The 12,065-nt window shown below is 38.6% G+C and overlaps 1 protein-coding gene across 18 annotated transcripts in view; it reads left to right on the top strand.

Annotated features, from left to right (window-relative positions):
* The window catches only part of ADGRL2 (adhesion G protein-coupled receptor L2), a 168,062-nt gene extending 156,645 nt beyond the window's left edge, over positions 1–11,417 (top strand). For 4 of the 18 annotated variants that reach the window (XM_056845403.1, XM_056845400.1, XM_056845401.1 and 1 more), the window contains 4 exons: positions 1,311–1,407; positions 5,573–5,701; positions 6,716–6,733; positions 9,310–11,417. In XM_056845403.1, coding sequence (XP_056701381.1) covers positions 1,311–1,407; positions 5,573–5,701; positions 6,716–6,733; positions 9,310–10,064 — 999 coding nt within the window. In that variant the 3' untranslated portion in view covers positions 10,065–11,417. Of the gene's footprint in view, positions 1–1,310; positions 1,408–5,572; positions 5,702–5,925; positions 6,008–6,715; positions 6,734–8,538; positions 8,592–9,309 lie in introns of all 18 variants that reach the window. The other 14 variants (XM_056845404.1, XM_056845415.1, XM_056845402.1 and 11 more) reach the window with 6 other exon arrangements.
* Positions 11,418–12,065: the final 648 nt, after the last annotated feature.

The following is a 12,065-nucleotide window of genomic DNA, read 5'->3' as shown; positions in this document are numbered from 1 at the left end:
CGAGCTGGCCCTTTTTAGTTTAAAGCAGGGGTGTCAAACATAAGGCCCGAGGGTTGGATCCGGCCCCCTGAGAGCTCTTATCCGTCCCGCGAGTTAGCCAAGGCAACCCCCACTCTTGATCTGGGCTGGTGAAGCATGGCTTGGCCCAACCAAGTGACATTTATGTCATATCCAGCCCTTGTAACAATTGAGGTTGACATCCCTGGTTTAAAAATTAAATGTGGTTCTTTCCTCAACATGTTGAGGTTTAGATTTACCAAATCCACAGTCTCAGGACAGGATTGTCAGTGCTCATCTGGTGCTAGGTGGTCAGGATGTAGAGAAGGAAGTGAAAGGCATTTGGTTTTCTGATGGTATCATCTTAAGTAGAGCCACACCCTTCTAAGTCCACTGAAGTAAGTAGCCTTAAAGGGGCATGGCTCTACTTAAGATAATGCTGTAAATTGGCACAGAGCCAGAAATTAGTTTGAAGGTAAACCCTACACATCCCACACATGCTTCTTTCCAGTGGGGATAGTTGAACGCCCTTCAGTTTGGTTCACCTTCTTATTGCCAGTAGTGATCAAGGAGCCAGTAGACTGAATGCCTGTTTATTTGTTCATTCCAGTGTGGCAGGAACAGGAAACTTCTCAGTGTGTCACAGCCTTGCAGGAACTAAGAAAGAAACTTGAGGGAGGAAGAAAAGCTAGCTCTGAACTGATCATCTTTCCCCTTTGCCTCTCCCTGAATCTCTGCCTTGCAGGGACATAGGAGATGCTTAGGACAGGAAGAACGGACACTAATTACTTCTGCTGGAGGGGGATAATATTAGTGATCAGTTTCTACCTACTTTGGAAAAGATGCAATCAGTATCTTACAAGCAGGGCAGTGGGTCGATCAGAAGCTTATTTGCAGCTGCTCCCTTATCAACTGGGACTTGGCTTCTGCTGATTCTCCCCTGAAACTTTCCTGTGCCCCATCACAGCAAAGCTAAGACACACACAACTGCTGGAAGAAACATAACTCCCACAATCAGCTGTGAACTGGTTTCTGACCAACAGGCATCTGCACAGTTGTTGGGCAGCTGTTCAGTTTGTTCAGAGCAAGGTGAACATAACCGTGATAAGCGCACAAACTGAGAGGGTGTGCTAACCAGGGGGTGTTCGACTGCCAAACTGGTTTACTACAAAATCCGCAGCTTCCCTACTCTCCAGTACTTTAGCCATAATAGCATGCATGGAGAATGCAATACACAGGCAGATTTAAAAAAAATTAAGTGCTAGTCTGCTGCTTGAAATGTGACAGTTTTGTTCGATTTACTTTGTTAACAGAGCCGAATAAGAAGAATGTGGAATGACACTGTGAGAAAACAATCTGAATCTTCCTTTATCTCAGGTGATATCAATAGCACTTCAACACTTAATCAAGGTCAGTTATTAGACATATTTCATTCTACTTTGTTTTATTTTTTAAATCATTCAACAGTATTTTATTAGGTACAAATTTAGATGAATTGTGTTGGAAATAAAAAAAACCAAACATCTGGAGTAGGTATAGTGGATATAGACAGTTCAGAAGCAGTGCTTGCTAAAATTACAATTTAAAGTCTATCTTGAATACATTTAAAATCTGGTTCCCTCAGCCTCTTTTTTTAGGATAGAAGCTGGCATTCCCATTCATGGAAAGTGTATTTAAATAATTCTCATCAATAATTTAACTTAAAAGCAAGAGCATAATTTTAAACCTTTGCTAACCTTTGTAGTCTAAAACTGAAACAGAACTACCAGCGCAGTAACATTTTAAATGCATTAGATTTCAATACGACGGCATTTTGACCGTGAAATCAAATTGAGAGCAGCTCTATACAAAAGACATCTGCAAAGGTTTTTTTCCCCTGTATAGTTTTGATCATGTCTGTAACGTAGCATTTGTCAGCCACATGACAGCGCGAGAGGGAGAAAACATAGCCACATAGACTAGATTTAAGACCTCTGGACATAGATTTATCATTGTAACTCAGATTAATGTTTGTAAAGCCTTCACATCTCTTCCTATAGGTTTACTAAATGATAGTGAGGGCCGTTCCACTGTGTTCCAGCCATAAATACTAAACGACAACCAACGTTTCTCACTGGCTTGCTTGCCAGATCTTTTCATAGGGGAAATGTGTTGCTAATAGGACAACACTTAACCTTAACATCTTTATCCAAAAGATGCCTCTTACTTCTTTCCTTAAAATCTAAATCTAGGTTACAGTCATGCTAGGAAAAGTTGAGGGCAGCAGGAAAAGAGGAAGACCCAGCAAGAGATGGATTGACTCAATAAAGGAAGCCACAGCCCTCAATTTTTCAAGATCTGGGCAAGGCTGTCAAAGATAAGACATTTTGGAGGACTTTGATTCATAGGGTCACCATGAGTCGGAAGCGACTTGACGGCACTTAACACACACATAGGTTATAAGACGTAGGGCCTCCCAGGTAGTTGTGATAAAAACCAAACCAGTGTCTCACCGTTGCTGCTAGATTTTGACTTGCTGACCCCAAGACTTATTATCTTCCAAGAAATCCCAAGCAATCAATGGTCAGCTGGTCTGATTTAAAACTCTGCCTCTAGCTTCTAGAGTCACGTTTTGAGTTTGCCCAGTAAGAAAATGAGAAAAACTGGAGCAGGAGCTCCATTGCATTTCAGACAAAGTTTCCTTTCTCATTTCATGCCGAGAGTAGCTCTGTGCACACAAAACAATATGGTTATATACTTTTTGCTGCATCAAAATAAATGGAGGACGTTACATTCAAAAGAGCTTGATGTGCACAGCACATACAGATTTCTGCCTTGGGGTGATAGTTGTATATATACATTTTATTTGTCTCATGTAGAGAGCTTTACAAGCTTTTTCTCACTTTTCCCTACACCAGAGTCTCAAATTACACTCAGAAATACATGGCTGCTCAGTGAACTTAATAACTAAGGGCTGCCTCATACCTTATCGTTCTGTGTACCTGTATGGTTTGGTTTAAATGCTTGATACTCCTTTTCCAATCATTGTACGATTCTGGTATACACCACAAGGAAGTGGCAACTGTTTGCAGTTCCCTGTGCATGTACCCATATTGAAAAACACATTTTTTCTGATGTATGTGGAACTGCACATGTCCCACATCCCAAACCAGTTCACCATCTTTCTGGCCTGGTTTCTTTTTCCTCCCAGGCACATCAACTCAACTAAAATTAATAAACTGGCCACCAATTTTCTGGCAAAATGCATACAGTACTGGAAGATAGGCACTTGTTCAGATGATACCTGTGGAAAATTTCATCCTTCTGAAGTTCTCCCTTACCCCTCTCTGGGAGAAAAAAATGAGTCTGTAGCTCAAGCTGTACCATTTTTATTAGAGCACAGTATCTCCCTGATCCCATAACCGCAAAGTCACATTCCTTCTGTAGATAGAAAAGCAGGGTCGTAAAATAACTGAATTTAAATAAACATCCAGTGAAGTTCAGACATTATTTGCTCCCCATGATGAGAAAGTAGGGTAAGAGGGTGCCAATCTGAAACACTTAAAATGTGACATTTTTTTCCTGACTAACAGTGCATTCCCAAGGAGAGTACTCTAGTCCAAGCCCATTGAAATGAATGGACTTAGACTAGAGTAACTCTCTCCTTAGGAATGCCCTGTAATAATATCTGCATAAGCCCTAAGAGAAACATTTGTTGTCAGTAGAATACATAGCCACTCCCTTCTTAACCAGCAGAAACTTTCCCTGCTGGCAGACTGGTTGCATTGATAGCCATTCATAATCATAGGGTCTGCTGTGTTCACCTAGCTTGGTGTCACACAGGGCTCGTGAAAGAGAAATTCCTTACATATTCCATTAGGGTTGTCAACCTCCAGATGGGGTCTAGAGATCTCCTGGAATTACAACTGATCTTCAGAATACCAGATAAGTTCCTCTGGAGAAAATGGCTGCTTTGGAAGGTGTGCTGTATGGCGTTATACCTCCTTGAGGTCTCTCCCCACCTCCACATCTCCAGCATCCCCACCTCCACATTACCAGGAATTTCCCAACTCGAAGTTGGCAACCCGATATTCCATACTTGCATGCAAGACCCATGGCCTTTGAGCTTTGTTTACTAGAACCATTCCACCAGGGTTAAGAAATGAGAATCAATATTCATTCAGCTACAGCACAATGACAGTGATGGGGACGGTAGATCCATGTTCATTTATGTTAATTAGTTGAAATTACCATAGTCGAAAGTTTGTGATGTACGCTACAGCAGAAGATTACTTGAACTGCCCTTTCTTGTATGTAGATTGCATTTTTAAAAAATCTGTGAAAATCAAATAAATGAAACCAACACCAAATAAGATTAACATAATCTGTCAGTAAAGCAATTCCCCGAACTCCAGGATTTTTTGCTACCTACAGTAATAATATTTTGAGTAGTGATAAGGCATTAATATTTAAAATGTAATATCTGCCGCCATTGCCACAATGAGAAGCTAATCAATTTAAATTTTATATGTAAATTCTTAGACTGCGCTCTATCTCATTCTGGACATGTAATATATTCAGATAAGATCAACCCTTCCTTATGCGTTCCTGTACTGCTCAGTAGAATAGCACCTTCACCTATCTCTTATGTGATATATGGGTGCCCATAAAGACTATCAAAGGCTGTAATCTAATTTTATGTACTGTTGACGAGTGTGTTCATTTAAGAGACCCAAGATCCATGTGGGTTTCTAAAAGCTGTTTTTTAAGATGTTATTTTGAAACTTTGCCTGCTTATTTAGACACTAATGCAAAAAAAAATATTGATGGATTTGGACTGAAGTAGCTAAACTAACTGTTTGTTCTTGCTTTTAGTGTGTTCATTTAATATTATTGTTACACAGGGAACAGACATATCTTAAAGATAATTGATGTTTTAAAAAGCCTTGCAGATAATATTGCAGCATGGTTCCATTTATTCTACGAGAATATGTGAATGATTTACCTGCAGTCTCCCCCACCCCCCAACACATCTTCAGCATGTGCTCTTTTGCATATAATAAGAGAGGCTTCCTGCAACTTGTGCTCAACTTACCTTTGGCTGAAAAAGTTGTGCTTTAAAAAAACAAAAACCTTGCTCTACTTTTACTTAAGTTAGACATAAACTCTGGTGTTTTTTCCATCAGATATTGTCCAGTGCCTTTAAATTAACACGATTTTGATTTCTCTATTCTGGTGCCTATCCATGACTAAGGTTACAGACATTAAGTTGTAACATCTTGAAACAGAACATTGGGTCTTTCTGTATTTAATTGCTATTCTTGTTTTAACAGCGATTTTGTATAAATTAGCAAATGTCATTCTCAGCAGGTGTTTACTTTGGGGATTTGGACGGCACCTGTGAATTACTGAAATCTAACTACATTTTCACTCTCTTCCTTCAAATTAGTAGTTCAAATACATTCAGAAATGTTCAGCTGAATTAAATTTGACAAGATATACACGACTCATGATGAAACAAAAAAAATATTTTATTGGAACTGTCAGAATCAAATTAAAGAGCTGATGTCTCTCTCTTTCTGTTTCTTTGCTTTAGGAATGACTGGCAATTACCTACTAACAAATCCTCTTCTTCGACCGCACGGCACTAACAATCCTTATAACACATTGCTCGCTGAAACCGTTGTATGTAATGCCCCTTCAGCTCCTGTGTTTAACTCACCAGGTGTGCCCACACTTTGGGATATGGTGATTTTGCCTATGTTTCTTTATGATATTTTGCTCAGCACCCCCTTCCTTTAATGTAGTTGGAGACCTAGAGCTGCCTTCAGAATGTAGGCTTGAGAAGTACTGCTGATAATGCCAGACTTGTAAAACTGCACTATATTATAGTGATAATGCCTTTGCCGTAATAGCCGTTGCCAATAATCATCCATGTTTTTAACACAGGTGGCATAAATCTTAATATACTATTACAGGACTGACACCCCCTGGTCTGAGAGCCCATCTTCAAGATATATATCACTTAGAGGTATCATGTCTATGTAATATAAAATTAATCAAAAGCTTGCTGAGAACATTCTGCTTCTGGAGTTGATTAGACAATTAAACCCGCACAAGGCATCTTGACATCTGGATTATCCTGGTGTGGAAAACTGTATCCAGAGTCATATTTCGAGGCAAACTATAGTATAGTGCAGCTTTATGTGAGTTTTTTTCTTTTCCTTAGGAAAGTGTTCAGGCAGTAATTAGAATTAGAAGCGAGCATAGAAGTGTGGGACTTATGGCCTTGATCCTAAGACTGTCGGCAACACCAGCAGCTAAATGTTGATGATGGGGTGTGCTTAAGAGCATTTGTCACTTAACATGACATTGCTCTGATGCATTAGGCAGATGCAGGGACATTAATTCACCACTGCAGGCAGACACACTTGCACGTGGTAATGTATAAGTTCAGGGTTGTCAGGGCCTCATAACTAACTTACTTGTACTGTACTATACTGTCCAACTGCTTGTCTTTAGCTACTGAATCAATTCCCAATTTAAAACCTTTTAAAAATAATTACTAGTTGAGTTAAACCATAAGAGTCTCTAATGTAACTGGAAGTCTGTGTTAAGCATGTTCTTTTTAAAAACCAGACCTATTGTTACACGTCAGATTTCCGTCTTTTTTAAAAACTGAACTGCAGTTTCTATGTTCATTCTCCTGTTTTCTTACTTTCCTTATGCTTTCCTCTAGCAACCTACAGAGAGACAAGTATGGGAGTAAAACTTAACTTTGCCTATCAAATGTAAATTTTTTCAGCATGATTTTTAATGGGCACAATTAAAACATAACTAGCGGTCATGAAGTAGACTCAGCGGGCAAGTGGTTCACAATTTGCAAATAAAATGTTTCCCTGTTCAAACAGTACATGTGTACTGCTTTTTGGAAGGGAAAAAATTCACGAGAGGTCTGTAGCAAGCCCTATTGGTAACTGAGGATATGCAATGCTGAAATAATTTGCTGCTAAAAACTAGAGCACTGTTGAGCAGAGATGCTTAATAATTGACTTACATTTTCACATTCCCACCGTAATCTTGCTACAGGCTATGAAAAGACTTCAAGTGAATTACCTGATCACGGGCAGCTAAACTTGCCTCTTTAAAAGCGGTTGAAGTAAATTCGAGTGTGCTTAATTCTGCAGTATATCATAGAAAATTCATTTTGGATTATTAAATATGCTTCGATATCTCCTTAGCAGAGGATAAAGAATTAGATTATTTCTATAAGAGAGAGAGAGAGAGAGAGAGAGCCTTCGTAAGGGAAATTAATACCGTCATGTAGTCCATGTGTTGGCTGTCTCTTATAAATGCCATATGTTCCATATGGATAAGGCTTTTTGCAAGAAAGATCTAGGAACATATATGAAATTACCCAGCTACAAAAAAAGTTGTTTAATCAAAGCCTAGAGAAGCTGTTCAAAGAATTGCCATCCTTTCGACTAATTCAGTGCACATGGATGGCTGGAACAACACAATACAAGATTAGCTGCAGCTCTTGCACTTCAAAAATTAGTATTCTGTAACCAAACAAAAAAGTCACTTTTGGGCATAAATCCAATCTTTCTATCTTTATAGAAGCAACTTTGAATTTTCTTGGTTAAGCTGCAGCTTTAAGCGCTGGCTGAAAGTAAATCAGGAAATGTCCTTAGACACACTGAAAAAAAATCACTTTTCTTTCTGTGTGTAACTACTCCAAGCCTTGCATATAATGCAGCAGCCTCACAGTGGTCAGTTTCATTCCAAAAACAGTACCTCATTCTTTCTTGATTTTTTCCACACATTTCTCTAGAATGATAAAAGTGATTCTTCTAGGAGAGTTCACTAACAAATCACCTAACTTTCCATGACACATACCATTCAGTTTCTTTCAAAGCTTTCTTTTTTTCTTCTTTGCCTGGGAAGCAATGTGATGTCTTAGTTTACATGTCTTTGTGTCTCTAGCAAAACCAATTTCTTTATCTCTAGAAAAAGAGCATGTCACCATAAAATTCCAGGTGGTTTTTTTGTTTTTGTTTCCTAAACTTCTTTTCATCTTTCCAGCAAGACCTATCCAATTTCTCCATTTCTCCAGCAGTTGAAAAATGTCAGCCTTGGCTGATAATCTCCTCCCATTCCACAGCTTAATATTTATTCTTTATTTATTCTTTGGTTAATTTCTGTAACCCATGCTTAGAGGAATCCCTAACATTTCTGCTTTTTGACTTCCATGTTGCCCATGGTGTCTGTGGGCCCAACTCTTAAATAGACTATGGTGGTTTCATTTAGTGCTGTCACTGTGACTGATGCAGACTGCAGGGCTACAGGCCATCTTTGACCTTCTGAAGCCTGGGGCCATTGCTGGCAGAGAGAAATGCTACCAAAAACAAAAACAAAAATTTTGCATTGAAATTGGGGGGCAGGGAGCTGTTATTGCAAGTAATCTAATTTGTTGAACCCTTGCTCTGACTAAGTTGCTGAGAAGCTTAGTAATTCTTCATCATGTTACAATAAATCATTTTACTTTCTTTTATATATCAGCTACTCTTAGGCCAGATAGCCTGAGCAGACAGACATGATGTGAGTTGTCCAAAGTGAGTCATTCCACCTGCTGTCTTCCGTGTTGTTGGATGGTGCTTGTGGACCCACCCAGTCCCTTTAGTGTGAGAGGTGGCTGTCTGTGCTTAACATGAAATCTCTGTACTTGTCCATTTTTTTCATTCTTTTCTTTATTCCATCTTCAAAAGAAAAAAAAACACACACAAAAGGGAAATTTAGAAATGCTGTAACAGTAGTTGCTTGCCAATGGCGTGGGTTTAGTTACACATTTACCTTCTGTTTTGTATGTGACCTGATTCCTTTTTTTTTTGCTTTGTTTTAATTTAGTGTTGTTTAGGACAAATTCTGTTGATTTTATTTTTCCCCGAACCATGGTGTTGTACTTAAAATATAAATGTTTACAAATGAATTGCATTGCATTACATATGCAAGGGCATGGAGTGACCTTCCTCTTCCTTGTTGGAAGACTTCTAGAACTGACGCTAAATTGTTAAATTAGAAACCTTGCATTTACTTTCAAATTTCTAATTTAAAGTAACATGGAAGCCTCATGAAAAGTCTTACTACTGCATAAACTCTCTCTCTTTTATAAGGTACATATCCTTACCGTTGGGAACATCCAGTCACCCTAACATTTCTGAAGTCTTACTTCGAAGTACAACTTTGTCCTGAACTACATTAAAGATCTTTTATAGAATAAGAACCGTAGCTCCAGCATAGACACTAACCCAGGGTGTCACTTTTCTCTTGCAGGACATTCACTGAACAATGCCAGGGATACAAGTGCCATGGATACTCTACCGCTAAATGGTAATTTCAACAACAGCTACTCTTTGCGCAATGGAGACTATAATGATAGCGTGCAAGTTGTAGACTGTGGACTAAGCCTGAATGATGCCGCATTTGAAAAAATGATCATTTCAGAATTAGTGCACAACAACCTGCGGGGCAGCAACAAGAACCACAACCTAGAGCGCACATTACCAATCAAAGCTGTGATCGGTGGGAGCAGTAGTGAAGATGATGCTATCGTCGCAGATGCTTCATCTTTGATGCACAGTGATAACCCAGGCCTGGAGCTGCACCAAAAGGAACTTGAGGCCCCCCTGATTCCCCAACGGACTCACTCGCTTCTGTACCAGCCGCAGAAGAAAGTGAAAACTGAAGGAACAGATAGCTATGTGTCACAGCTGACAGCTGAAGTCGAAGACCATCTCCAGTCCCCCAACAGAGACTCTCTTTACACAAGCATGCCCAACCTCAGAGACTCTCCTTACCCCGAGAGCAGTCCTGACATCGAGGAAGACCTCTCTCCCTCCAGGAGGAGTGAGAATGAGGACATTTACTACAAAAGCATGCCAAATCTCGGAGCTGGTCATCAGCTTCAGATGTACTATCAAATCAGCAGGGGCAATAGCGATGGCTATATAATTCCCATAAACAAGGAAGGATGTATTCCAGAAGGGGACGTTAGGGAAGGACAAATGCAACTAGTGACAAGCCTTTAATAGTGTAGCAAAGGAATACTGAAGACCACATACAAGTATTAAACAGACTTAATTGGCCCCATGCAGGCTCCCTCATATCTGCTTGAAGAGACAGTTCTGTCGTCCCTGTGGTTTCTTTCTCCCATGTAACGGAGATGACTGGACCTTGCAGTTCTGTGAATTTTTATAAAACAAAGCTTTGTATATACACAGAGTATACTAAAAGAATTATTTGTTACAAAGGAAAAAGGAGATACCATCAAGGTATTTTAAGATATCTTCTGCTGCTGACATAGAAGAGATTGTGAAATAAACATACACACACACACACACAGAAAGCGTCCCAGCCATTTTACTGCAGCAGTTTGTGAACTAAATTTGTAAATATGGCTGTATCATTTTTTGTAGGCCTACATTGTATTATATACAAGGCGTAGGCTCTAAAAATCCTGTGGGACAAATTTACTGTACCTTACTATTCCTGACAAGACTTGCAAAAGCAGGAGAGAGATTCTGCATCAGTGTGCAGTTCACTGCAAATCTTTTCCATTATGGTAAAGATTGAAAACATGTCTAACCACTAGCAATCAAGCCACAGGCCTTATTTCATATATTTCCTCAACTGTACAATGAACTGTTCTCATGAAAAAAAAATGGCTAAAGAAATTATATTTTGTTCTATTGCTAGGGTAAAAAAATAAATACATTTGTGTCCAAACGGAAATATAATTGTCATTAAAATAATTTTAAAGAGTTTGAAGAAAATATTGTGAAACGCTCTTGGTTGCACATATGCTACAAGCTGTTTTTTCTTACACTTGTTTTATAGTACCGTAATATGTTTAAAATGCAAGTTCTTCCCATTTTCACTTCTTTTTCACTGTAAACAGTGTTCTGCTTTGACGTTAGTATTTCTTCTTATATTTCAAACTTCTTATTGCCAAACGAACATTTTCTGGGGAGAATTCTCTTAGAAGCCAATTAATGCCATGCCTTGCACAAATTTGGTAAAGGATCTGTGACAAATTATAAATTAGTTCCCATTTCATTCTTTAACTGGGGGAGGGGGTAGAAGTGGGAGGGACCAAAGGAGGGACCCAGGATATTACTCTGAAAACTTACTGGGGAACAAATCGTGCCTGTCCTTTTTAAGCTAAGAGAAAACAAAAATATTACTCTTCCATACTCCTTCTGCCTATATTTAGTAATTAATTTATTTTATGATAAAAGATCTAATTAATTGTACATTGTTTCAGAAAAAATCTGCTTTTTTCATCCCTTTGTGTAAACCTGTTAATAATGAGCCCATCACTAATATCCAATGTAAAGTTTAACACCTGTTTGACAGTAAATAAATGTGAATTTTTTTCCAAATAGGTAAAATGCGCTTTCTTACCTATGAGTCATTAGCTCGATTATGTACTGCTGGCTAAATTCTGCTTAGCACTGCTCCTGTACAGTTCTCAGTTTATATGTAGAAGACAAGAGTAGGAGCTGTCTATATATAATCTCTATCGAATAGAGGTCATTACCGCTACTTAATATTCTAGTCATAGTCACATATGATCAAGATCAGAAACACAAGCTCCCATTACAAAAAGTGTGTGGCAGTGTCCTCCATTTACAACAGATTTTAAAAATTCAAATAGGAATCTGATTTATTAAAAATAAAAAAAGGTTGCAAACTGTGCTATCATATTTCAGGCAACTGTAATTATATGGCTATAATTAGGGATAAAAATAAACTCTTGTCATAGAGAAAAACTACTAATATTGTAGCATTTATAGAAGCACTGTGAATATTCAATGCCTTGCAAAGATGGTAAATCACAGCAGTCTTTTGTGATATGCAAATTAGTTTACTGTTATTACTACTATTAGCAGATGGGGAATCGAGGCAGGAAGCTGATGCTTTGCCCAAAGCAGTTTATAGCATGTCACCAGCAGAATCAGGATTTAATTTTAGACATACTATTTTGGAACGATCGGTTTATTCCTCTACATTATATTGCCTATAGCATA

Source organism: Euleptes europaea, chromosome 2, assembly GCF_029931775.1.
Source record: "Euleptes europaea isolate rEulEur1 chromosome 2, rEulEur1.hap1, whole genome shotgun sequence".
NCBI lineage: Eukaryota > Metazoa > Chordata > Lepidosauria > Squamata > Sphaerodactylidae > Euleptes > Euleptes europaea.
This window is presented reverse-complemented; position numbering and strand designations above follow the sequence as displayed.